Consider the following 27,716-nt stretch of genomic DNA (forward strand, 5'->3'; position numbering starts at 1 on the left):
TTTCTGTTCCCTCAGGCTTCTCCTCTGTCCTGCCGGGTCAGCACAAGCTTCGGTCTGCACTTCTTACACCAAGCTGAAAAAAGAGAACAGCCACCAGGAGGCGAAGTCATATAGAGCCTCATTAATAGTCACACAGACTCATTAATAGTCATCCATGATTATCCCCAGCTATTGTAACAGGATTCAGAACGTCGCAGAAACATTGCATTAACAATATAAATCCTCCCTGCTTCACAAAAGCCTTCTATAGCTGATTAAATTAGCAGATTAATCATAATTACCCTGAAACGCATTCGAGGTAATTTTATTCCACGAACCTCTCTGAAACGTGAAAAATTATGTGAATGGCCTTGTTTTAAGCCTTTTTCAGTCGAACTACCGCGTGTTTAAACATAGTGTGTTTGCATCTCTGGAGGGATCTTATTGCTCTCTGTATCTCACTTGACAGGAGGCTGTAGGCAGGTTGGGGTCGGCCTCTTCTCCCAGGCAAGCCGTGACAGGACAAGAAGCCGTAATCGCAGGAGGAGGTTTAGTTTGGACACTGGGAGAAGTTTCTTCACAGAAAAGGTGGTTAAGCACTGGAATGGGCGGCCCGGGGAGGTGGTGGAGTCACCGCCCCTGGAGGTGTTTAAGGAAAGACTGGACGTGCTGCCACGGTCTGACTGACACCGGCTGTCCACAGGTTGGGCTCGCTGACCTCAGAGGTCTTTCCCAACCTAATTCGCTCCGTGGTTCCGCAACAAAGCCCTAACATTACGCTTCGCTCTCTATTTTATTAGCGCAATTTGCCACCGCGTTGTTGCCACCGCTGCACGGAGTCCAGTTACCCACGGCCACAGGGGGAGCGTGCGGCAGGCTCCGCGCGTCACTTAAAACGCCGCTCTTTTACACGCCATTTACGATTTTAACACGCGCTAGCTTGGGCTCGGAACTAGCCGACGCTTAGGGTCCTTTCCAACCCCAGGGCGCTGGAGGATTCTGTGTTTAACAACACACACGGCGGCAACCCCCGTGTGCCTCCCCTCAGCCATTCCCCGCGGGCTCCCCGCCGGCGGGGCGCGGGCCGGAAGTGACGCGTGCGGCGGCGGCGCGGTGCATGCCGGGAGCGCGGTGGGCGGTGGCGGCGGGCGGGAGGGAGGCGGCGGCCGGAGGGGGCCGGGCCGCAGCGACGCGGTTCCTGTCGCCCACAGGGGCTCCCCCCTCCATGGCGGTTGCCGCGGGAGGCCGCAGATAACCGGCCGCGGCCCCTTCTCCCCCTTCTTTCCCCTCCTTCCCTTCCCCCTCCCCGCCCTCCGCCATGCCCGCCCGGGCCCCGCCGCCCCCCGCGCAGCCCGCAGGTAAGAGACGGCGGACGGGGGGAGCGGCTCGTTCCCGCCGGGCCTGGCCGCGGAAAGGCGCCGGGAACCCCTCGGCGATGCCCCCGGCGGGTGGAGGCCGCCGGGGCCTGTGGGGGCAGCGCCGTCCTTCCCGTTGGCCCGCGGGGGAGGGCGGCGGGGCCGGGCGGGGCAGGGCAGGGGTGAAGCCCCGCGGCTCCCCGGGCCGGTCCCGCCGCAGGACAAAGCCGAACCTCCGGCTCCGGCCGCGGAGGGGCCCGCGGTTTGCCGGGCTTCAGCGGCGCCGCAGCTTGGAGAGGGCTTAAGGATGTGGTGGTGCAAGAAGTTGAGGTGTCCTGTGTGTTTGGTTTTTCCTGACGAGCTTTCTCTTTCGAGGGCCGTAAAGTGTGTCTGTTGCTAAAGGCGTCTGGACGCGACGGGCTGAACAGAGTTACGATAATTTAAGTACTATATTTTTTTTTTTTTTTTTTTTTTAAAGAGGTAGTGTAATTCTAAAAAGGGGCGAAATTGCTCAAATGCTTTATTAGGTGCTGACTCTTCAGCTTGCTGTGGAAAAGTGTCTACTCCATGAACCGAAATAGATTTTTTTTTCCTTTGGAGAAGACAGCGCCTTAAAAACAACTATTAAACAAGGGGATTTCTTCAAAGTGTCAGTAAATTCACCTCTTAATGGTGACAGCCCCTTCCTTCCTTCCAGCTTCGGCACAGAAATGGAAGCCTTCAGCAGCTTAATGCTCCTTAAGCAAACATTGCTCATAAATGACTGGAGGGAGTAGAGAAGCGTTGTTGACAGGAGCTGTGCTGGGTTGGTTTTACAAGTTTTGTTTCCATGAGTGGTTTAGAGCCCAACATGCTTCATTAGAACTCATATTTCAGCTGTTTGAGTCCGTGGTAAAGTGAGTTTGATGGATGCTGCTTTTTAACTGGATTGGTCCTTGGAGAGTGAACAAAATTAAAAGTATTTCCTCCTTGTTTTAGTCTCTGGACATACGAACTAGGCTTGCAAAGGCAATTAGCCTACTTTAAAAATAAAAATGTGCTGTTGTATTGTCAGCAGAGGCAGAGATTTGCTCATGCGATGCACAGGTAGCTGTTTCTCCTCCTGAAGTTGGAGCTGTACCTGGAGGAATGTAACATTAATTGTGAGAGCCTGGGGAAGAGTTAGAGTACCTGTGACTACTGAGAGCTTGTTTTGTTTCTTTTAAACAGTCACATCAGTGAGAATAAATAGCCTGGATGTGAGAATGAGACTTAAAAATATGTAGAAAAACCAAAGTAGCTCTGGTGGTTTTATTCTGCGTGATAGTTGCATAAAGCACACATTGTATGACCTTTTAAGGTCATGTGAAAGTATGACCTCTTGTTTTGACTTCCTTAATTTGTTTATAAGTGAGCAGTTGAAGGAGCTCAGCCTCGGTTTTTGGGTTTTTGGTTTTTTTTTAATGTGCTTTGTTTTTGCTCAGATCACGGTTTTGTTTAGCAAAGGATTTAATAGACTATAAAATTCGGAGTTCACACGGGGAATTCTATTTGTGTTACATACTGCTGGTGATGAAGGCTCTGTGTGATTTCTACATTTCTACTTAAAAAACCCACCAGTGGCTTGCTGAGCTAACATGAGCCTTTTAACACCTTCCTCACCCAAAGTAATAGTCTGAAACTTTCAGTGCTTTGAAGAGACTTGTCTTTCACAGTGGAAATAACAGAGCAGATTAGATGGACCTTGGTCAACTCTGCCTGTTCCTCTTGAAATATTCATGGAGCTGTCCTTGCAGATCTGTGGTGGTATCAGTTGGAAATCCAGCAGTAAAGAAACTGATGCTCCATCGAGTTGTTTTCACTACACTCAGCAGCATAATCTTCTTGCAGATACCATTATCTACCTCGACAGAATGTTCATTCCTCTCTGTGCTATTGTGCTGTTTGACAACTTAAACTGCTTCTTTGTGAGCATTTCAGCTCAGTGACATGCTAACCCTTTCACGGGGATTCAAAATACTTATAATTTTTCTGGATAGTCAGAGAAGTGTCTTAGATCCTGCTCATTGCTAGGTGTTAGGAATTTTGTCTGTTAGATTTTTCTCCTTTGTGCAAAAAAACCCCCACTCTGAGTAAGCTGCTGCTATTGCACACACACATACACAGAGAAAAAAAGCCTTGTTGGAAAACTGACAGTCTCCTTTTCAGCAGACTTTCTTTCATGCTACTGTCTTTAGCAATTAAAGTTTTCAATTGCAAGGAGTGTTTCTGCTCTGGTGCCACTTGCAAGGTGAGCTAAGAAATCTGCTTCTTTAAAGCAAATAATTTGCATTTTTCAAGTCAAACAGTCCTGTCTTGGGAGAACCAAAGGCAAATCCTCTCTTCACTTTGGTGTGTTTGGAAGTAGGGTAAAGGAAATGTGAAACCTCAAGTTCATATGTCTATTGATAAGCGATGGAAAATAGATTTTATTCTTTGGAGTATTAGGTGTCCCTCCTCTCTTGTGTTTTTGATATGAGGTAATGTCTGTAGGTGGGATAAATGATGAATAATGTAAGGCTGCTCACTGAAAAACAAGCAGCAGGAACGATGGAAAGGAGACCCGTGGTTGTTTTCCTTGTTCAGCTGTGTTTCCTCTGCCAGGCTGTGAGAGAACTTGTCACAGAAGAGTGCAGCCCTGGAGATTAGTTCTGATCTTCTCTTTGCTGTGGTCTGTGTGAAGTTTGAAGGGTTTCTGTCTATGTTTCAGATCATACTGCCCTGGGAGGAAGTCTCTGAGAACAGTTGACCCTAGGTAATCTAGTTCTAATACTTTCTAATCTAGCATCTTTTTATCCTGATTTAGAACACATTCCCAGCCAGCATGTTTGAGGGTAACATCCAGAAATAGATTTCTTGCTGAGCTGAGCACTGTTTTAAAGGGAATTTAGGAAATGGTAAGAAAGAAAACATCTCAGTTATTGTTACTTCTCTCTCTCTTTACACAGTGCGTGGCTGCCTGCTGCATGTTGCACACAAATACTGCATTCCACAGAGTCAGATTGTAACCTGACTGACTGTCCCAGCCTGTTGTGTCTGCCCATGTGAATTTAAGGTGTGCTTGTTCTTACAACATTTTCCCCACCGTCTGTTTGCAGATTTAGGTACAGGCAGCATCTTTGTCTGCAGCACGTCAGCAGGTTTTGAGTTCAAACGTTTTTTTGCTTATCGTAACTGAGGATAACCTGGTCTTTTAGGTTTGGAAAGTAATGCTATTCTTGGTTTAAAAAAAAGAGTTTAATGAACCAAGAAGAACATTTAGATTCATATTTTCCAACAGCTCCTCTGATTCCTCAGCCAAGCCAAAATTAAACAGGGAGAAGTGAAGCAGCACAACTACTGAAAATACATGTTTGCTTCTTGATGTAGTTTAACAACATTTAAAATGAAAATGCTCGTATCCAAGATCTGATTAAACCTCACATTTATGCCACCTGTCTTGGTCTTCCTGCACTGTCAGTGATGAGAGGAAGAGCAGCACTGTCAAAGAGGTTTGAATATTGCATGGGCTGGGTTGTCTAGGAGTGCCTGGTGTTTGATGCCAGCCTGAGGAGAATAAGAAGAATGAGCTGCCTGAGATTAGTGACAGATTCTTGGTGAAACTCTCCTGAGTTCTGTTACTTTAATGTTCATTATACATACAACACTCTGTAACAGGAGGTGTCCAGCAAACGCAATGTTTGAAACCACAGCAATATACAGTGGAATTGATTAGTTCCAAATGTTGGGTGGTGAGAAATAAGGATTAGATGTGTTTGCCTTACTGGAACTGGAGAACGTTGTTTTCCTCAAATAATACATGTCCAAGAAAAGGTGCTCTGAAACTCCTGCTTTGGGTAATGGACCTTCTGGCTCAAACAACATTAAGTTCAAAATCGAAAACATTGATTTCTTGGAGGCTTTATGAAGTAAACATTTTCCTGCTGTATTTTGTTTGCTGGTAACTATTTCCAAAAATAAAAGTAAGCTTATTAAACCAATTTAAGAACATATTGACTTCAGCCTGGACAGACACACTCTCTCTCTAGAGAGAGTGGATTTGGGTTGTAGAAATGCTGTTCTAACAGACAGACTCTCCTCATTTACAACCACCATTCTAGAAATAGAAATTCTCAGGTGAAGAAAGACTGGGAATTGTTCATAAGCCAAAGAAAAGGCAAAGGGATGATGGAAGAGGAGAGCTTTTCCTACTGGAAGGCAACACTGTGCTGTAGTAAGAAGTCTAAATGTGGTCATTACGTGTGGTATTTTTGGCGTTTGCTAGAGGAATTCCCTTGCAGGAAGAGTTAAACGTTCTTGGAAAGATCAGATGCCAGCAGCTAATGACTTGAATCCGTCTCCTTGCCTTTGCAAGGCTTTTGCTGTGAGGTATTTCAGTAACATTGTAATTTCTGTCCTGGAGATCTTGATTGTGCCATTTCTGGTTGTTGTGTTTCCTGCGTGCTTTAAGGAGATGGTTTGCTTGACTCAGCTTTTCTTCAGAATAATCCACAGCTGAGAGGTTATTCATTGCTTTGCTTCCTTTCAAGTCGAAGGAAACATTCTGCTCTACAAGGGGTTTCTTTTGAATTTCCATGCCTCAAGTATTTCTCTAGAGATACTCTTTGAGACCTCCCGATTTTTTAGGTCTTATGTAAGAGCCAAACTTGCTGTTTCAAGTTTTGCCTTAGAAGAAACACAGAGAAGGAACTATTTTTACCTGCTTTTGTGTAGTGTAATTGCATTGTTCTCTTTGCTGCTTGGTCTTTGTTAAAAATTGTTGCTATAAATCTGCAAAAAGGTAGTGAGCAAGGATGTGATCTGTGTGTGAGGGAAGCACATACTGTTCCCTATTTACTGCAAACAAATAACAAGATAGCCTGGTTTTGTTGTAAATGTTTTGAAGACCTAGCTAGTGATCATAAAAGAAGGATATGCATTTTCTCTTGCCAGTTCCTTGCCTACTGAAGTTTTTCTAGCATTTCTGATTTTCGTTTTCTCTCCTCTTGTAATGTCTCAGATTAATTTGAATTCCATTCTTAAACGCTTGTGACATGAGAGAAACGGTTTGGACCTTGAATCATCATAAATTAATCAGCAGGTTTTTTTCTTTGGGATACAATGTCATTGTGTGCTTGTGAGTGTATTTTTGAATTGCATTTATAGTGTGACTTAAACAGTGGTCTCCTGTTTGTGATACTGAAACCTCTTTGAGAAATTCCTTGATAATGAATGTTAGAATGTGAATATAAAGAAACACATGGATGCAAGAATTAGCATTACCAGTCTTAAAAACCCCAGCAAGCAAATAGATAAAAGACAGAAATGCAGGAAGTGGCATCTGAGAGAGAATACTTTTTTTTTTCCCTAGAAAATGTTGGTACAACCTCATTCCATGAGCAATTGATGGAAATCTGTCTTTAGTCTAATCTTAAAACTGTTGGGATCTGCAGACTTTCCTGGCATTTGTCAACATAATTCTGTTCTAAAGCAATCCCCTAAACATGCACATTTTAACTGTGTCAGATTCCTCACCTCGAGGTGTAAGGTCTGATGCCAGTAACCTGGGCTGTTGCTTATTACAAATCACACAAGTTAGACATGTTATGCTCTGTTACACAAGCCAAAACTGTTATCATTTCCTTCAAATCACAGCCCTTATTATATACGGTACTGAAAAATGGGTGGTTTCTTTTTATTGAAGAAATACATGTTTAAAGAATCTATGAGTATACAGAGCATGTTAGATTTATACCTGACTTCTAAATTTGGTAGCTAATTCCCTTCAGAAGTAAGATGATAAATAATCCATATTATTAGTCATAGAACTTGTTCACTTTCTACTTCGGGTTAAATCACATTTGTAAACATCCCTTGAAATACCAGGTTTACAAAATAATGTAGGGGAATGTCTTGACCAAGAATATGTCTGAGTTGGGTAAAAGGACTACAAAAGATGAAGCCACAGTTCCAGCTCTATTTGAGATGCCAGACAAAGCAGGGATTAACTAAATGAAATAAGGAACAAAGCAGTTGTTCTATCAGACCTGTGGGTTTTCACCACAGGTTTCAATGGACAGTAACTAATTTGGTTTCTAGTTGGCAGATGGAACACTTTCAGAAGTCATGAAAGGAGACCATAATGAAATTCTTTCTGAAAAAAACTACATTAAGACTCTAAGATTCCCATGCTGTTTTATATTGTGAGGAGAATTGGGATTATGCCCATTTTAAAAATTTATCACTAATTAGTCAAGAGGAAGGGGAATACTAGAGTGATTTCTTTTTTTTTCCTTTTCTTACTACAGTTTGAATATGTTTGAGTTCTGTGTACAATTAAATTGTCAGCATAGCCTTACACTCATTTATAATGCAGATTCATACATTTTGGAGCTCTTCCTGTTTGACTTGTAAAATGCAGCAGTAACATATCTGGAAATACCTGAAATTTAAAAAATAATGATACAGAAGTCCATACAGTTGGTTATGCAGTGGGTTAAACTGATTAAACACGTAGTAGACTATCAAACCTGTGATCAGATTTTTAAATGTACAGTTAATGTTCCTCGCAGATCCTGTTTTGGCAACTGTGTTTGAAACGTAGCTGGAGCATTGTGCTGCTGGACTGCTGCTGTGTAAACGATCCCTGTGATGTTTTAGAAGTGCTTTGAAATGAAAAATTGAAGGAAGTTTCTTCTGCTCTATGTCAGAAGTCGCAGGAGAGAAAATTTTAAATGGTCAGACAGCTTTAAACATGCTCAGTTGTGCTTTGGCAGTTTGCTTCAGCTCCCATGCAGTTATCTTTGTCCTCTGCTTATCCTTATTATTCTTATTTCTTGTCGCCCCTTTTTTATGTTAACTGGAAAGAAAAGGAGTCTTGTGGGTCAATTCCCTGTGATTGTGATGCTTGCTCCTCTCCTCTTATTCAGTTTGTTGTCTGAAACTGCATGTTCGGGTTATTTTAGATCATCCTTGCCTCCAAGGATGTTCCCAACTCTGCTGTGATTTATTTTTGGTTGAGGTTAAAATAGTCAGTAAATGGTCAACAAAAGAATGGGTAGAGTTATGATGGGTAGTATATGGATCTGTGGCTGGTGTAGGTTAAGAATTAAGTTTTCTTGGCATGTCTTGCCAAAATGAGATCCACTAATGCAAGGTGTAGTTACTAATTCAGACCCAAATGTGATACTTCAAATAACTCAGGTGAAAACCAACCTGTACAAGCTTATAACTCTGAAAGGATTAAATCTTAAAGCATATGTTTTTTTGATGAACCACAGAGACAAATTTTTCTTTTAATGGGGAAGTTCAGAAGTTTAGAGCAAGTGAAGCTCTTCTCTCAAATACCTTGTTAAGCAGCTGGTGCTGAGTAAGCCTATGTGGGAGCTTGTTGACAACTTGGGCTTTATTCTAAACAAAATGCCTTTGCAGTTCTCTTCAGTTTGCATGTTATGGTACAAATTCCTTCATGGTTTCATCTGATAAGCATGATGTACTTTTGTAGCTGCAAACTACCCTTTCAAAAAGAAGCTGTGAGTATGTCAGTCACCTCAAGCATGCCAGGTTCCTGGCAGATATCATGGCTTGGTGTGTTATGCTTGAGAAGAGCTGCAGAGCTTCATTTGTTGCTGTGTTATCCTTTATGTGCTGCCCTTAAGGTGCTTTTACAATGTTGTTTGCTAAAGACACTGGACATAAGCATCCCATTTTATCTGTGTTGCATAACTGGTATTGTAAATTCTGCACTTACTCTGGTGGTTAAAAGTTCAAATATTTGCTAATATGTATAGGTTGTTTCCACTCTTTCTGTAGGTGAGGCTTAGTGTTGTCACAGTTCATTCATGTCAAGTGTCATTTGAAATGGAGAGAGCCTGGTGTGAGCTCCTCTTTGAAAGGCTTTAAGGTATGAAGTAGTTCACTGATGTGTACAACTCTGACTCTGTACATACTGGTAGTTATTGTTTCATTAATTGCACACAGCATTGGAAAAGTCAAGATCATTCATTAGGAAAGGAAATTTTCCATCCATACCTGGCTTGTTCCTGTAATGGTTTGCAGTGTTAAGACAGAGTCCTTAATGTGTTTCTATCTAGGCCATGGGAATACTTTCTTCTTTTTTCTTTTCCCCTTGTGGTTTAGTGATTTGTGCTTCAATATTTTATGAATAATCGTGCTCAGCTCTCCTTTTGAGAAGAAGTTTGGGTGTAGTGTGTTTGGCTCTAGGCTTTACTGGTGGCATTGTGATGGCATTTCTCGGCTGGCTCCTAAGACAGGAGCAGGCTGGTGACAGCAGCTCTGGAGGCTTTGGGGGTAGGAAATCCAGAGAATAGAGCAACCAAAAAGAACCCCAGGGACTGGTAGAAAGAGATTTAAACAGTAGGTCAGCACACCCTGGCTAGTGGTTTAACATCAGTTCCTTTACTCCTTCACAATTTCAGAGCTTAGGGAAACTCTTTTTGAAGCCTTTGATGCTGGTGAGGGTCTCTCATGTGGATGGCTGTTGTGGCATAGCCCATGGAGTGGTTTAATTCCTGTCACACACCTGAGCACACAAAGGAGTGTGGCAAAAACTGGGCCAGGGCTACTGGCAGTTTTGTGGCCTGCTACTAATGAGAGGTAGAGAACTGGTGGGTTAAGACTGAATTTAGTTATGCCAGTGTCTTGCACAACAGCTCAGGAGGATCATTTCAGCACTGTTTGGTGACAATTTGATCGTGTAGTAACTTAGAAGGGACTTGAACTGTCCCAACAGATTCTTTGTCACTTGTGAAACAAATGGGTTTGGGGAATGTTTCTTTCTGATCTCTAATACAGACATTGACCTATATACACACTTTAAAAAATGAGGCATGAAAGTGTAAAAATGAGCTATATAAGAACACAAAAGCCAGCCAAGTTCTAATCTAGCTCTCTTTTCCCCTTGTACAGAAATGCATTGATGTTGATGCAGAACCAAACAATGGAACCAGACATTATTCGAATGTACTCCTCATCCCCTCCACCACTTGACAATGGAGCTGATGATGATGATGAAGATGAGTTTGGAGGATTTTCTGGTGTGAGCACTGCTGGTGTAGCTTTTGCTGATTTTGATACTCCGGACTACAGTCATCCAAAGGAAGAGTTTATACCCACAAATCATTTCATCCCACTCCATGATTATTCTGACAATGTAGCTAGCATTGCAACTTTCACATCTGTTAAAAATGGTAAAGATAAAGACTGCATTGCAGAGCTTCCTACTCATACTAAGGAGCTTTCTGATATGTCAGCTACTAGTACTATCAAAGAAAAATCTAAGTTTAGAACTTCAGGTACTGCTTTAGAAGATGTAAACAGAAGGGGGGAACAAAGAGACAACACTGGAAAATCAGAGGGTTTTTCTTCTCGTGTGGTTAGAACTGGTGTAACAGTTGAGAGCCAGGAGGAGCAAACAGATGCTTGTAATGGTGAGAAACTTCCGTGTCTAGAGATTCTAACAAACGGATTTGCAGCATCAGACCCTGTAAATCCTCAGGGAACAGAAGATCTAGACAGTGTTGATGACTCAAAGGGACTGAAAACTGTTAGCACCCGTAGTACTGAGCAGAATTTGAACTCGATGCCTAGCTCAGGTGAAGATGTTGCAGATTTTGCTACCTTCTCAAACAAAACCCCCATCCATTTAGAGGGAACAGGGCCTACAATATGCAGTGTTCTTAATGAAAGAGACTCAGTGAGCATCCAGGAGAACAACAGAATAAACAGAGTAACCCACAGTGAAGAAGAGGTTTGCATTTCAGAAATTACTTGTGAACAGGGTCCCTCAGCACTGGAATTTGCAATTTCTAGTAAGTCTCAAACAACTGGAAGTTCAATATGCACTACAGAGAATGGAGAGCACAGTGGGAGGAGAAGACAACATCACATAGAGAATGGCAAAGATTTTAGTAGGCCTGAGGATTCTTCAGAAGCAGCAGACATCGAGGCTGATAAGATCCAAAGCCTAAGCTGTGATCCTGCAGGAGAAAAGCTGGGTGGTCCTGAAGATCTCAAGAATGGTGGAAGTAGCACTGAGGCTTTAGCTTGGAGTGACAAACATGATGATGTGTTTGGGGACTTTGGTTCAGTCAGCAGTGCATCTCCCACCTTGAGGAATGCTCTGGATTCAGAAAGAACTTCTGAACAGCCTGCACATATCAGTGAGCCTAACGAGGAATTTGGCGAATTCAGGGACACGAGTACTTGTTCTCAGCAACCAGCAAGTTTGGACCAAGCTGAACTAAATCAGGCTGCTGACACTTTAGAATGTGATACTCCCAGTAAAACTTCTGGACTAGCCTTCCAGCATACTACTGAGGTAGAGAATGGTGATGATACTGAATTTGGAGACTTTGATTCAGTGCCAAAACCTCAAGATGAGAGCGTTGCTTTCCAGGACTCGGACGACTTTGCGGACTTCAGTTCAGCAGGTTGTAACCAGGCTGCAGACTGGAATGCTTTTGAAGATGAACAAAAAGACAGCTGCTCTTGGGCTGCCTTTGGAGACGAGCAGGCTGGTGAATCTCATCACAGGAAAGAGACGTGGCAGTCACATAGGACAGACTCATCTGCCAGGAGTGATGGCCCAGTGTTACACAAGAGTGACAGTGTTGCTTTAGCGTCTTGCCAGGGGACTATCAGCAAGCAATCCCAAGAGCTGTCACCTCCAGTGCAGGTAAGGCTTTGTTTGGTTTTCCTCAGTCTTGTTCTGCTCTTGTGCATACAGTTCTTTCTGGTTCCTGCTTCTGTGTACAGCAAATATTTGAATAGTCCTTTTTTGCCTTTTAGGAGAGATTTAATGTGCTCTGTGAGACAGGCTGATAGGAAACATTATGCTGTGCTTGGATCTTGCAGATCTTTGCAGCAGCGCTGATACTTCCCACAGACAAACGAGCAGGGTGTGCTGAAACTTGTAGGAATTTGTTTGGACGATTACATGTGATCCTTTACATAAATTGATCAAAGGAATAAGCCAACGTGAACATTTCAGAGCCTGTGATCATTTTTCCTTTTGCTTCATTGTTTGCTGCCTTTTTGTAAAATGGTGTGAGCAGAAGCTGAGATTACTGGTTCCCAAAATTTTCCATCACCATTCTCTATCAATGTTTTCAAAATCTGATTAAAAATGGTGACTTGATTTGTAGATAGCTGCAGTAATTCACTTAGAGCAGGCAGCATGATAAAACACAAGCTGTGGAATTCTGTCTTGGGTATTCAAACTCCTGGGAAATTAGCTCTTTAAAAGTTCTTTAAAAATAAATCTCTGTTAGGTATTAATTGTGGGAAGCTGCACAGTATAGCAACATCACAAACAGAGGACTGGTGGTTTACTAAAGCTGCTGCTATTTCTAATTAAAGTTTCCTGGAGGGGGAAGTAAATAAGTTTATTTCTTACCACCTCTCCTATGTTTTCTGCTTTCGTTGCTAAGTATTCATTAATTCCTAATGAGTTACTTCCTAAGCCTTTTTAACAGTCATTTTGAGATCTGTGGCTATTCATACAAACACTTTTTTTTTTTTGTGTGTGGTTTTTTTTGAGCATTTAATAACACTTCTACAAAATTCAAACCAACGATTTCAGTTTAGAATTTTCTTCAGAGCTTTTTTTAATTCACATCATTCCCTGTGAGCAGTTTAGAGTATGCTCTGTCTTTCTGAAGCATGCAGCAGCACCAGCAGTAAAGGATGTTAGTGGTAATATGTGTCTGAAAGGTTTGGATCTTCTCTGCGAATGAAAGGAAATGAGGTAAGTCCTTTCTTTCAGGACCTTGCTCGGTGACAGCCCTGCCTCTTCCCATTTCCTCCCAGTGACAGGTGAAATGGCTTTTCAGGAGGTTGTGCCAGCTGGAGCTCTGCCAGCATCAGCAAATGGAATGGAACTTTTGGGACTTAGCACTGATTTCTTGTCACGTTAAAAGCTGTGAGCCTCAGGTCGTTACTCTTCCTGCTTGCTGTTCTGTGCAGAGACTTAACACTCCAAACCTCAGAGAGATTTCACAAACCAGAAAAAAGGTTCCCAAGTAAACCTGTGTCTGTGCAAGACCTTGCTTTATCGCTTGGGTGTTTTGGTCCATTTCTTAATTGAAAGCACAAATTTGTGGTTACCTATTCACCCATAAAATTGGAGAGTACAAAGGTCATTAGTGCAGTTTATTGTTTCTCTTGCCACTTGAAAGACTGTCCAGAATCTGAGAAAGAAATGGGGTGGGGAGATGATTCCATCCCTGTTTTTTCTAGTAATTAATTAATATTAAGGGATAGTCTGAAAGTTTAAAATATTTACTTTCACCTAAAGTTTTCTGTAATTTTATGATAGGTTTCAAATGGAAAGCGCTTCTGAATATAGGTGTCTATAAGAACAGAACCCTCAGAGGAAAATAAAGCTTTTCTTCCCCAAGTCTGCCTTACCAAAAGATAAAAGTCAAGTTAAATTGGGAGTTCCTTACTTAGTCTGCCATGAAGTTGCACAGTAGTTTGATTAGATTGTAAAGCAAATTTTAAGACTTCAAGTGTTTTTCATTCCATCTGTTTATGCTACAGTCAGTTGTGACTGTTTGGATCTAAAGTGGTGTTTTCCCTCCTCTGCCAGTGAGGAAGTACAGCTGAGAGAATGTTTTACACAAATAAACTGGAGAGGAAGTTGAGCTGGACCTGTTTTCTCTGCTGCAATAGTTTCCTTAGCCGTGCAGTGTCAATTGCTACATTTGTTTTTCAGTTAACTCTTAAACACCATATTTATTTTGTAAGTGCTTTAAGTTTTGGAAGGATCCATTAAAGTTTTTTTATATTAAAAAAACCCTTACTTTAAGATGAAAAATTAATTCTGTTTTATAATCCACTGAGCCACAATTTGCTAAATTACTGTTAGAAACAGAGATTAACTAATGAGTCAACACGAGCCACAGACAGTCCTGGTACTCTGAGTGCAGAATCTTAATAAATTTAAACTGAGATTTTGATCAGCTTCCTTGCTGTCATTTCAGAGAGTATCACTGAGGTCAAAACACAAAATATGGCATTTTTAAGTAGTTGCCAATCTTCTGTTTGCCATGTATTAAACTTAGTTCTGCAGCTGTTTGATGCAAAAGCAGAAATACTGGCAGGCAAGATAAATCTGGTGAGAGGGAAGAGAACAAAGTTTTTATTACCCAGTCTGAGGAAGGATAGGGAGGAGGGGATCACTTACATCAATGAATTGCTGGCAGATCTAAAAAGCACTTGCTGTAGCAACCCAAAGGGAGCAGGCTGTGTACAAGGGAGAAATAACTGCATGTGTTAGACACTTGAGATAGAGGGGGAAATTGAGATCTCAGGCTAAAGGTGAGCTGGGATCATTTACAAGATATTGAATACACTGGATCAGTGATGGGGAGGCTGGGAGATGTGGTAATGTGGTAGTGAAAGAATCCTGAATGGTTTATAAACAGAGTGTTCCTAATGGAATTCTTTGCAAAAGCAGGAAATTGAAAAGAATCCTTAGCTAGCAGCACTGCTGTTTAAATGTGGAAATAATGTATACAGCAATTTTCATCCATCAGAATGCAGCATGAAAGCAAAGTTATTTATCAGGAGCTCAGGTTTCCATAGGGAAGGTCTCTGTGTATTTTCCTTTCAGTTTCTTAGTTTGTATAGTCTGAATGTGGAGATGGCAGTAAAATATTTTGCTTTCTGAATGCAAACTTGATGGTACAATGGGCAAACTGTTCAAAGGCTGTGGATTTGGTATAATCTTTAATTAAAATTAGACTTTGCTTCAATTCAACTATTTAATCCTGTTTTTATTAGAAAATATACAATATAAAGGATGAAACTAAAGGGAGGGGAGTTCACAAAATGACCTTATGTAGTGGCCGTGGTCTTTTCTTCCTTGTCTTTGGTCTCAGGCTCTCTGAACCCTGCATTTGCATTAGAGATGTGCCTTTGTGTTCATTAACAGATTTAGGATGTAGTTTGTGGGTGAACTGGTTGATCCAACAAGTCTTGAGCAAACCTGCCCCGTACATTAATCCCTTTCATGCCATCCGTGTTATGTTTATGATGAATATATGGTTCTGTAGCACAGCTTTTTTTTTTTTTTCCCCATGAGATGGTGCTGAACATTAGTCAGCTGAGGGGGTTACTCTGCTGCATTAAAATTATATATATAGGATTCAGCAGTGAGGCACAAGAGCAGTAATAATCCATGGTAATCGTGTGGGTGGGGAATATGGCTGTGTGCAAGGAGCATGGGCATCTCCAGAGGAACAGGAGCTAAAGAAAGGCTTGCTTGGAAGGCCAAATCTTCTCTGATTTAGCTGAGGGTTAACAAATCATAGAAAGGGATGAAGGAAAAGGTGAGCAGTCCTCCAAGTGGGTTTTAAGGTTCTTCACTTATTAGACAGGCTGTGCTTGGAGGCTCTGCCTCTTCAGATTAATCAGTGTGGGCGAGGCACAGTTACTAACTAAGCCACAAATATGCACCAAGACAAAGACAGCCCTGGATCACTGTCATTTGGAGTCTCTACTCAATCTTGGGCAATGATCATGCCTTTGAAAAAAAGTAATTATGACCATAAAGACTTCAGCCTCTCAGTTCAGTAAGGTAAATTAAAATAGTGGTGTAAAACAGTTATGTAAATTCACCTTTCTGGAAAGGTCTGGGGATTTTAAGTCCACAGCATAGTTCTGAAGGATTTGCAGCTGAATAACAGTAACAGACTATTAAAAGTAGTAATTGCTGTTTTTCAGACTGGCTGAGGGGAATCTTACACAAGAAAATAGTTTGAGAGGGGGTTGTTTCAGTGTTACTATTTCTATATCCCAGGACAAAATTATTTCCCATTTTGTACGTGTGTCATCTGCTGTACTTCCTCTCAGAGTCTGACTGAAAAGTTAGTACATCACCAGTAGATAATAACAACATGACAAACTGAGATGGTCAGTGGGTTTTATGTAGTCACAAAACTGTTAAACTGTAGTTTGCCTGCATGGAAGATGCAATATTTGATGCATTCTTCAGTTGAGGGAGAATAAATGGTGAAACTTCCAGCAGGAAGTAGAGAGACACCTTCACATTTTTAGCCTGAACTTCCTGCAGTTTCTAACTCTCTCAGATCAAGCAGTAGAAAAAGCAGAGAAGTATTTACCTTTTTTTTTTTTTTTTTTTTCTTAAGCCATTACATTTTCAGCTTTGCTTTGCAGCTGAGCTCAAAATTTTATAGTTAATCTTTAAAAATGGACTAGGGATGCTTAGGCCTAGCATTGCCTTCTTTAATTCTTTAAATTATTGTAAAAAAAAAAAAAATCTGATTCCTCATTTTATGTTGATGAAGGTTTCTTGTGGCTATTGTGGCATCCTCTTCCTGGCTTGCAAATCTCAGTTTAGGACAAGTGTTTTCATTATAAATTTCCTGTGTGAATAAAAATGAATTTTTCAATTCAATTTTTTTTACCTCTAAGAAATAAATTTAAAGTGGGGATAGAGACAAGCCATCACATTTGCAACACAGGAAGTTAAACTAGTGTTCTTGTAAGCTTTGCATGTCTTCTTTCCTCAGTTTTTCTGCCCAAAGTTGTTCTCCTGTTGCTTCTCAGGTGTTGCCTGACAAAGAAACAAATTATTACTATGTGAAAAGGAAATGGATTCATAGTTTAAACAGTCCATAAACTGTTTTTAGAAAAACAAACCTGTCCCCATTTAATTGAGAACTTAGTGATTTGTTTCCTTGTGTGCTTTTAGTTAAGTTTTTTTTTTGTGAAGACAGAGAGTAAATGGTGACTTAGCTTTTCACAGGGAAATGTGTTCCTGGAAAATGTGGTTTGGTTGTTAAAAACCTAGCAAAGGGAGTTTCTTACTTAACCTCTACTTTGTTTTAATAAAACAGTCACAAAAAGCTGTTCTAGGCACTCTGCAGAACAGTGAGTTTATGATTTAAGTTAAATAAAATCTCAGTTGTTAATAATTTTCTTTTCTTGCCCCCCGAGCTTTGTTTGGTCTTTTTTGAGGGCTTTCATTCAGCTTCTGAGTTCCAGCTAGAAGCCAGTCATGTCCATATGGGCTTTATTCCTTTCCTACTTTATGTGTTTAACATCTTGGATCTTTCACAGGCTCATTTCCACCTCTTTTAATATGTTCTTTTCTTTTATTACGTTTCACATAGGCTCAAACATCTAAACATGCTCAACAATTTAACTCTTACCTGATTTTATTTATTGTGGGGGCCTCAAGTGTGTTGTTTGGCAAATTTTGTGATCTCCTCTTTTCATAGCTCTGAAGAACGGCAGTGACCTGTCACTATTGGGTTCACGTGGGGGCAGCTGGGGAGCATTTGGTGTGCTGGGTGGTCAGTGAAGAATTGCTGTGCTGAAGGAGATAATGGATTCTGTGGCCTTGTGGTGGAGAAGAAGAAAAAACCAAATTGTGTAAACCAAGTACTTTGGGTTTTCAGCTCCGAGGGATGGGTCTTGCCCCGTTTAATTGCCGAAGAGATAAATTCTAATCCTGTGGTTATGCTTATTTAAAAAAAAGTGTCTCTGATATTTTTTTGTTCTGGTGGTGATTACCACATATCTTAAGTGTCTACCAAAATCTTCTATGCATTTACAGAAACTATGGGGCTTTTAATTTATCAATAAATAAATTTATCGACTGTTTGGAGAATCACAGTTAATGTTTAATGGCAGCTGTAGCCTTTTCACGTCTTCTGTGAGTGCCTTCAAGAATTATTCTTTTCAAATGGCTGTGGAGAACAATCAGGTATCAAATACTTTTAGTGATGTGAGAAATTGATAAAAATTCTTGGGTTTCTGCCTTTTTTCCTCAGAGAGACAGACATGATATTACTTCTGGTCATACACAGTATTTTCTTGCACTCTGGTTTATGCAATAATAAAGTCTGTAGGAGGTGGGCATTTACACCAGCTTTAAAATCTTGGTGATGGCCTTTATACCTGGAAGCTGTGACCACAGGATTTCATCAGCAATTAGAAGAACAAGTTCAGCTGCTTCCATTGCCACTGCCTGGAGATGTGTGTTTGTGCACTCATCCCTTTGTCCTGTTGCCCATACAGAATTAATTACTCTGCCTTGCTATGGAAACCATTCTTTGTGGTATAGAAATAAGGGCTGAGCATTGCTGGAAATTTAGAAAAGATGACAGGAAGTGTAAAGAACGCTATAGATAAATTGTTCCTGAAATTTTGGCACGATTCTTAAACTCAAATTTGAAATGTAACACTGACTGAGATGCTGCTTGGTTCTTAGAGATGTTCTGTTAATTCTTGCATTATTTTTAGCCACTAGCATGTTCTCAAATGTTGATTCTTTTCAAGAAACATGATGCCTTGCTGTTTCCATGATCCAGTGCCATTCATCTGCCTCTTGTTTTTCCCTGGGGATATGTACTCTTGCTGTATTACAGAAATGAAGTAATCATCACCTGTTGATGGAAGATAAGGAGCAGTGATACATTGTAGGCAAAGTGAAGGTTTAAAATTGAAGCAGAGGATGCTTTTGTGTGCTGAAGCATTAGGCTAGAATCTGGAATACTGTTTCATTTTACTTCCTAAAAACATAAGTTAGTCTGGTTAGTTCTTTGTTGTTTGTCAACAAACACGAGACAGCCTAAAAGTATTGCAACTTAGTGCATAGGCAGAATGACTGAGCTTTGAGAGATTATTAAAAGGAGAATTATAGACTGTAGAACATGGCTCATTATGGTCAGAATTTACCTGAGAGATAATGAAGAAGAAGGAAAAAAAAAAAGAGTGAGTCAGGTATGCTCTGAATCTGAATTCTCAGATCTTTGCACATTTTTACATTATGGTTTGCAAGTGACTGTACCTGGTGGCTGTCCCTGTCAGGCATTTCTTTCACAGGTAGTAAAACTGAAGAGCTGATGCTCTAAGCCAGTTCATTTTCCTGTTTTTTGCAGTTAGTGGCTGAACAGATCTGGACAGACTCAGATCCCAGTTCCTGACTCATCATCCCAACCCCAATAAAGAATCCAGATATTCTGATAACGTGTTTACCTCTGTTCAGTTTGCTGATGTACATGGTCAGTGAGTTGCTTCGTTGAGATGAGAAATAAGGCAAATTTTCAGCTAAAAATTCAAATGAGAAATGCTGTAGATAACTCTTGGAATTGTGAAGCAGATATTTTGCTGCATGAAGGTTTGTCCCAGTTGTATCCATTGGCCTTGGTAAAATAGGTAAACTCCTCCTACAGCCTTGCTTTTCTGAACTTTAAATCATCTCAGTTGTAACAACAACAAGAAAAAAATCTTTGTTTTGAGGCTTTTGTGTGTAAATTCAGCATTGCTGCTGGAATATGCTGCATCTCCACAGGAGGGCTCTGCTGGCACAGCTAAAACAGCACAAGCCGTGGGATGCTCCTGGGATTTCCACCTACTCTGTTTCTTTTCCATTTCCCCAGTGGAAAAGCAGGTGCTGGAGCTGCTGGATGCTGCCCTGTGTGTGTGTTACAGCAGAGGATTGGGAAAGTGGTTGTTGAGGAACACTGAACTAGAAAGATGGAAACGCTGCACTGAATGCCAGGCTTGTGCCTCCTTCCCTTAGCAAAGAAAGAGATTCAAGTGTTTCTGGCAAATATTATTTTAAAGGGCTTTAATTTAATTTTTACAGCATACCTTGCAATCGGTATTTTAATAAATAATAAAAGCTTGATGCTTAACTGTTTTTACTGGGTTGAACTGGGGGAAAAATTTCCATATCATTAGTCCATCTGATGTCCAAGACCAATTAACAGAAATACAAGAAGTTGAAATCCTGTCTATATGGAAATACAGAAGAGAAAAGACAATTGTAAGGGAAGAGCTTGAAAAGAAGACAGCATACTATGCTCGTCCAAAAAAAAGGAGAGGGGGATTGTTTTGTTTTTGTGAGGGCAGGAGGTTGTTTGGCTTTTGTTTTGTTTTTCGTGTTAGATCCATCTGCCAAGGCCCAGTGCATGCTTTGGAGTTAAAATGTCTGGAAAGCATTAGTTCTAATATAGGCTGTAGATATTGCTGAGACATTATCCTTATATAGCATAAATCTTGTGTGCATTTTCTGCTAATTTCTAACAGAGTGACTTTGGGCTCTTCTGTAAGAACTCACTTTGCAGAGGGCAAGATCTTTACTGTTTCTTAGTAGCTAGAAGCCTCTATTTGGTGTTTAAAGAGTCTTGTGGTCCTCTGACACTTCCTATTTTGTACTCTTGTGTTAGCTATAAGTTGTTTTCCATCTTGCTATAATATTGGACTTATTTTTTTAGCAGTTAGCAAAACTTGACATAAATATTTTCTCTTTGGTATAGACAACGTTGCTAAGTCGTCTGGAACGAATATTTGAAGTCTGTTTTCCTTCCATGCCTGTTGCTGAAATTGAAGAAGAGATAAGTTCCTTGAATCATTTGTTGGAAGCAGGTGAAAAGCAGATAACAACTGAGGAGACCTTAGGAAGTACTGGGTAAGAAACCACTATGTAACAAATTCAAAATTAACTTGAACCACGTGTAGCAGTAACTTAAATGAGGTGTTTGCTTTGAGCATTTTGAGAAGCCATGGAGTGAAAATCTGTCAGAATGGTTATTTTGAAGGGACTACATACACCAGGAGTACTTCACTTAGCAACTCAGCAGCCTATCATCTTCTTCTCAGTGATGCCTCTGAATTAACCAAATATGTCTTATTAGTTACACTTGCTACAAAGTCCTGTATTTATAAGTCTAAGCAGGCTTTGTCCTCTCTGCCACGGACATCATTTTCCAGTAAATGTCTGAACTATAATTGTTCTGAGAACACTGTGAGTTTTAGTTCCCCTAGGTATTGTGCCTGGCCATAAGTTTAATTGGAAAGTATAATAAGTCACTTGCATTAAAAACTAGAATAAATATTCAAGGCTGCTCAGCTGTTTTTTCTGAATGATAACTTGATTTCTGATGCAGGGAGCTGATGGATGTGTGGACAGAGCTGCAGGACATCCATGATGCACATGGACTCAGATACCAGTGGGGTGGCTCCCACAGCAACAAAAAGCTTTTGTGCTCCCTGGGAATCGACACAAGAAATATTGTGAGTCTCCCACTGAAACTGCCTCTCTAAATAATGAAGCTGCTTTATTTGTAGAATCAGGTGGAAATGTTTTGTGTGGGTGCCTTCTCTTAATTGCATAGTTGCACAGAACATGGTTGTTCATGACAGACCACCTGGCAACCTTTTATATCCCTATTAATACAAAAAGTTGCATTAGTTTTTAACCATTGTGTTTTAATTAACATAGTATTTATTCTGTGATACTAACCTTAAGCAAGTTATGTAGCATGGAAAAACATTTCTATCACTGACATAGAAACCCTTAAGTAAATTCTTTATTGTTGTTGTTTTATCAGCTCTTTACAGGCAACAAGAAGCAGCCTGTTATAGTACCCATGTATGCAGCAGGACTGGTAAGCTTTTTTTAGTATTATTTTTTTGTTATAGTTCCAACAACGTCATATAATGAAATATATTAAATGACATTAAACACCAAGTGTGCTGAAAGATATTTTTATAAGTACAGTTATATTTTAGGCATCAGTAGAAATGCTAGAAAGGAACTATCAAATGAATAATTTTCATTATGTGTACAAGCAGATACTTGATTTTAAGGGGAAGAAATATTTGGTAAAAACAGGGAGAAGATAGGGTTTGTGATTTTTGCTGGTCTAAGCAGAATAAATATTCTTTTTTTCTCAAAAAACAAGTGCATGTATATGTGTACACACATACAAACATGCCTATGTTTTCATATGATCATCCACACATGGAATGATAAAAAAATAGTTTTCTTTGGTTTATGTTAGGGTGATGTAATTATGTAGGTTAATTTTTATAGTTTCCTGATGCATCAAGGTCAGTTGGATGTAAACATGGTTCTTTTGATACAGATAGTTAAACCAGCTCAGAAATACTGCTGTTTCCTTCCTGTTTGTGAGCAGGACTATGTTTGCAACACACACAGTTGTTTTGTGCAACAGATTGTTGTTGCTGATTAATTATCCCCTAAATTTTTTATACACTTTTGCACACAATAAGCTGGATAGCAGTGATAGTAGGACTAAAGTGGCTTGTTGCTTTCTATTGCCACATTGCTTTCTGTGTTTCTCTGTTGTCCAAAATCAATTATTTAACTGCTGGGTAAATTCAAAGCTCCTCTAATATGGTGTAAAAACATTTGTGGGACAGCTGATCTTGGCAAGTGACTTCCTGAAAATGGTTCCAAATGCTGTAGTTGCAAATACTTCTATTTGGGGGTTTTTCATTGTTCTCAGGTGGTTGTCATGTCTCAGTGCAAATTTTGGGCTTTTTGTAGATCTTTTTGCCCTCTTTTTTTTTTCAATATCAGATTTCAGACCTTTTCCATAGTGCTATCTATATTTGAAATGTTTGCTTAAAACTGAAAATGTGAGTTTATTTTCTTAATGCTTCTTAATGCATTTATTTCCATCTCAGTAATTATCATTCTTGGTATCATTCTGAAAACTGATAATTTGATTTGTTTCTTGTGGATTACTTAATTGTTGAAATGGAATTAATGCACTTGTACTTTTGTGATGGGTCATTTGATATTTCTGGAATAGTCTACACACAATTGGGAGGAGAAGACATCACCTTATCAAATAACTGTTTTGTCCAGCTTAAATTACATTACTGAGAGTTGAAAGCAAGCTCCAGCTCAACACTTGGGTTTCTGTTACTGGCTCTAAAATGTTTCTTAGGCCTGAGGACCCAGGATGATTTTCCCCTGCTGCATCTGCTCCTGCCCCTCTGGACACAGTAAAAGTGTCCCACATGGTTACCCCCCAAGCCCTTAGTTGAGGCTAGTACTACCTAGTTCTAGTTTTTGGCATCTGTAGTTCTTGAAATGTCTGTAAATGTGTGTGTCTGTGTGTTCAAGTATTTTTTTTTTTTATAAATTAGATTATTTGTTTGTTTGTTGGTTTATTCAGGGTATGTTAGAACCTACCAAGGAACCTTTGAAACCAATATCTGCAGCAGAAAAAATAGCTTCAATAGGACAGACACCTCCTGTATCACCAGAGATGAACACATGTGCATCTGATCAGTTCCAGGTAAAAAACAGAGAGAGAAGGGTGAGGAGGGGAAAAGAAAGGATGAGGGAAATAATGTCATGCCTTGTCTCTTTCTTTATGTTTAAAATATCTAGAGGTGTATTCAAAGACACCTGTATGTAAAAGGCAGGTGTTGTTTGTGTCAGATTGAAGTCCAGCTCTTGGATCTGCCTTTCATGTGTGACTAGGAGTCCCTGTGGTGAGGCTGGAGCAGTTGGTGGCCACATTTCAGAGTCCTGATGATGCCTGTTGTTACACAGCAGTTTACTCAAAGGCAGTGGGCAGTGAGACAGATTTTATATGTAATATAAAATTTTAATTTTTTTATATGTATGTTATACTCATCTGACCTCTGGCTAAGGTTCTTCATCTTTGCTTATTCTGGAGCTTGTTGTTCTACATGTTGGTTAGCCCTTGATTTTTGGAATGATCCTATTTACATTTTTACTGTTCCTGTTCATTTCCTTTTGCCCTTTCTTACTTCTTCAGAGTGTCATGAAAAGCAGCCCAGCTTTGGGTGTGGTCATTGCAGGCATACATGTCTGACTTTCTGATTGTGTGAATTCTCTTGGCCCTTTGTGCCAGATTTTATTGAATTATCTGTTACACACAGTTGCTTTGCTGGCTTCAGTGTTTAAAGTCTGATACAAAATGAACTCAGAGGAGTTTAGGAGTGAGCTTTTGAATTTCACAAAATCTCTGTTGTTATTTTGATGTAAGCATACTAGAGGAGCCATGCATGTTGCAGAGTGTGTGGTTGCCAACAAGCTCCTGGGATACGCAGAGATATTTCATTTTCAGTGTCATTTCAGTGGTGCTCAGTACATATTCAGAGACTCAGCTGTGTCCCTCCTCAGTGCAGGTCTTGTTTAATCCACCCACCATCTTCAGTTCCCTGCAATGCTCATGATTTCTGATTGAAGGCATTCCAGAAAGAATTATTCTTGGGCTACACCTTAACAGTAGTGATGTTCTTGCAGTCCTTGCTCTGCCACACTGCAGGGCTCTGAGTATGATGTGCTTGTAGCAGAGGAGAATTCTTTTTTCATTGTTGAGTAGCAGTTTGTCAGTGGGCTCAGAGCCAACATTGTTTTATACAGCAATACACCCTTGGTGCTTCCTGTGCTGCTCCTCATATGTAATGGAACTGAGCAGCTGAACTGGATGTAAGAAAAGGTAACAATAGTGATTACTGCAAACAATCTGACCTGAAGAAATCTACTGTGTGGTAAGAAAGTTGGAAATTTTCAGTGTCTTTTTGCAGCATTCAAAGTAGCCTTTTTTACAGAGGAGAAAATATAAATTAAGCCATACATTAAACAGTATAGAGAGTGGCTGAAGTAGCACCATCTCTGACAAGTGCCATTTTCATGGTTGCTTGGCAGCCATAGTGCTGAAAATAAGAACCTCGACTTACCAAAGTCTCTCTTTTTCTGTAATTATGAATTCCCGCTATAGAATTTCCCATTAGTTGTCACAGTTTGACAATCTTGTCCCATGGCTTGTTCTGACAAGGCCATCTCTGTTCAATAGTTGTGCACCTGAGAAGCTTCAGTGCTGTCTGTCTGCACTGTTTGCATTAGGTTAGCTTTTCCAAAAAGACAAATACTAAAATAAGCTTTTGAGGAAGAGATGGACTAGGGATTGTAACCATTCAGAGCTCTAGGAGGCTACAGTTAGATGACATTCCAAAAGTTTCAAGGTATGAACAATCAATTCTCCACCTCAGAGACCTCCTTCCTTTCTTGTTCTCCTCTTCTGTCCATGATTGGTGGCTTCTGTTTCCTTTGGGGAAAATCCAGTTTCACATCACATTGTGCAAATGGCTCTTTCAGAATATTCCAGATTGTCCTGGTAATAAGATGATGTGCCTAGACATTTCATTAGGAACTATGCTACAAATATTGCTAAAATATCCAGTGGAAATACAGCCAGTGTTAGTGGACTCTGAAACTTCTTATTCTAAAATTACTCTTATTCTGAAACTTTTTATTCTATACGGAAGTGATTTAGGTGCAACAATTCAAGTATCTCTTAAGTGTACCTGGTTCATCTGTAATTATTTAGTTAAACTTCTGAATTCCTCCATTCTCAGAATGATGATTGATCCCTGTTTTCAGAAACTTCAGAATATTGACATTCTCTTTTGGAAGGAGAGACTCTGGTTGATAGATGAGTTTTATTTGCTCAAGGAAAAGTTCTCCTCTGTTTGAGGGCTGGCATTTATGGCACTTGTATACAGATCAGTGTCTGTGTATGACTTCCTGATAAGAGAAATAAGACTTTGCAAGACTGATGAGGCAAAAGTGATAGCAGAAAGTACATTTGTAGAAACACAGAAATGCCTCCTAAACGTTTCTGTTGTAGGCCAAGAGACAAAAGCATGCAGAGATTTAAAATGGAGAACTTTAGAACTAATAGAATGATGTAAAAAGGAGCAAATGAGCTGCAGTGTTTCTTCCTAGTTATGATCTAAACTCAATGTTTTGCCTTTATTCCCTGCAGTGGGTCTCACTGAGCTAGGCTATGGAAATAGAGTGGACAAATTTCCATCTGAGGCATTTAAGCTGTAAGGAGAAGGATTTTGAAAGTGAGCTCTCAAGCAAGTTACTGACTGGTTTGTCATGTTAGTTTATTGTGTTAAGATGATTTTGGTAGAGTCGTTCTCTTTTATATTTGAAGGTAGCATCTAAATTCTTCTTTAATCTGTTGTTTATCTTGGCAACTGAGGGCTTTATTTCTCTGTTCCTTTGTGCTCATAACTGTAAGGCAGTAAACAGAATATGAAATAATCCCCTGATTACTGTTGCCTTGATCTAAGCACGGTGTCTCAAAGACTTCACAGGGCTGAAGTAAAAGGCTCTGTCAAGGCACAGTCAGGTGTGAGGAGTGGCTGCTGGAATAGGCACCCTTTGATTGTGAGACCCAAGACAGATACCTCCTCCTTCTTTTTTTGTACGGCTCTAGTGGGCTTCTACATCACAGCCAAGTCTGCAGGCAGTGCATGCAAAATACATCCAGTGTTTGTCTAAAGGATTGCTGTCTGGACTTAATGATGACTGCTTTCTCTTGGTGTGGTATTGTTTTCTGGTTAGTGTTGTTTAAAACTTTATTTATCTGCTTCTCTTTGGATTCTTTGAAAAAAAAAAAAAAAAAAAAAAAAAAAGTTGTCCAGATATTTCTACTCTTCTGTTATTGCTTCAAAGCATTCTCGTCTCTTCTCTCCATTTTGGTAGTGTTACCTACCAAGTTTTACTTAGTGAGTTTCATATTGGAACAAAGTCTGCAGTGATCCAGACCTTTGGAGAAGAAAATTACCAGTGATTCTTTGCTGCAGGTGCCTATTACAGCACATCTGCTTGCGTGTAAGCCACTGAATTAGGGATCAGGTTATAATAGAAATATACATCTTACACTTGCTGGCTATTAGGGACTGCACCTTAATTAAACCCCGTGGGGTGACAGTCTCTAAAAACACTTTTAATTACATAAGAGACCATCAGGACTTCTGACAATGACAGATGCAAGCTACCATATTATTGGCCACCAGCCAAAGGCTCCATCAGGAGCTGCTCTCCAGTTACACGTGTGAGAAAGATCCAAGAGAGTGAGAGCCTGTGTAGCTTTGTTGACAGAGTAAGAAAGATTTGCAGGTAAGAACTACTTGCTGTCTTGTCAGATGGCAGCTGTGTGAAGGGGTTTTCTGAAAAGAGCAGCTTTCAGAACTGATACAATTCTGCCAATGAATACACACAGTGAAATGTATGAATTACTTGGCTGTAAAGCTTTTTCTGGATTGTGTATGATGCTCATTTGTGGGATCCGTCTAAATATTGACATTGTATTTGTATTACAAGTCTTTTTATTCTTTTCACCCAGCTTTAAGATAGCAAAATGCTTCCTTTTTTAAAATTTTGTTTAATTTTCCTTGGGTAATTATTGGCACAGACACAAACATTTACATTTTACTCTTTCGGATTATAAGAGCTCTTACATAATACATTTTAAAATTACTGTGTGAGAACATCTCTTGCTTGTATCAAAGTGAAATATGATGCAGTAAAACCAGCAGGCATTTTAATTTCCTCTTTCTTACTTCCTTAACATTCAGAGTAGTTCTCTGACAGCTGAGTATTTTTTTTTTCATTTCTGTACTGTGTCCTGTAATCTAAGATGGAGGCCTCAAGGAGTGAAAGCCTTGTGCTCCATTTCTCAGTTTTCTCCTAGACTGGACACTTTTCTTTAAGCATGTTATTAAAATAATAATTGCTGT

At 40.1% G+C, this 27,716-nt stretch overlaps 1 protein-coding gene across 5 annotated transcripts in view; it reads left to right on the forward strand.

The window, feature by feature from the left end:
• The first annotated feature begins 1,104 nt into the window (after positions 1-1,104).
• AFTPH (aftiphilin) overlaps positions 1,105-27,716 on the forward strand; it is a 41,620-nt gene continuing 15,008 nt past the window's right edge. For all 5 annotated transcript variants that reach the window (XR_010743310.1, XR_010743311.1, XM_066316466.1 and 2 more), the window contains exons 1-6: positions 1,105-1,337; positions 10,260-12,027; positions 20,648-20,799; positions 21,278-21,404; positions 21,722-21,778; positions 23,321-23,443. Coding sequence is in view for 3 of the 5 variants with exons in the window: in XM_066316466.1 (XP_066172563.1) it covers positions 10,270-12,027; positions 20,648-20,799; positions 21,278-21,404; positions 21,722-21,778; positions 23,321-23,443 (2,217 nt within the window). In the remaining 2 variants the exon portion in view is untranslated. The remainder of the gene's footprint in view (positions 1,338-10,259; positions 12,028-20,647; positions 20,800-21,277; positions 21,405-21,721; positions 21,779-23,320; positions 23,444-27,716) is intronic.

Source organism: Sylvia atricapilla, chromosome 3 (assembly GCF_009819655.1).
Source record: "Sylvia atricapilla isolate bSylAtr1 chromosome 3, bSylAtr1.pri, whole genome shotgun sequence".
In the NCBI taxonomy this organism is placed as follows: domain Eukaryota; kingdom Metazoa; phylum Chordata; class Aves; order Passeriformes; family Sylviidae; genus Sylvia; species Sylvia atricapilla.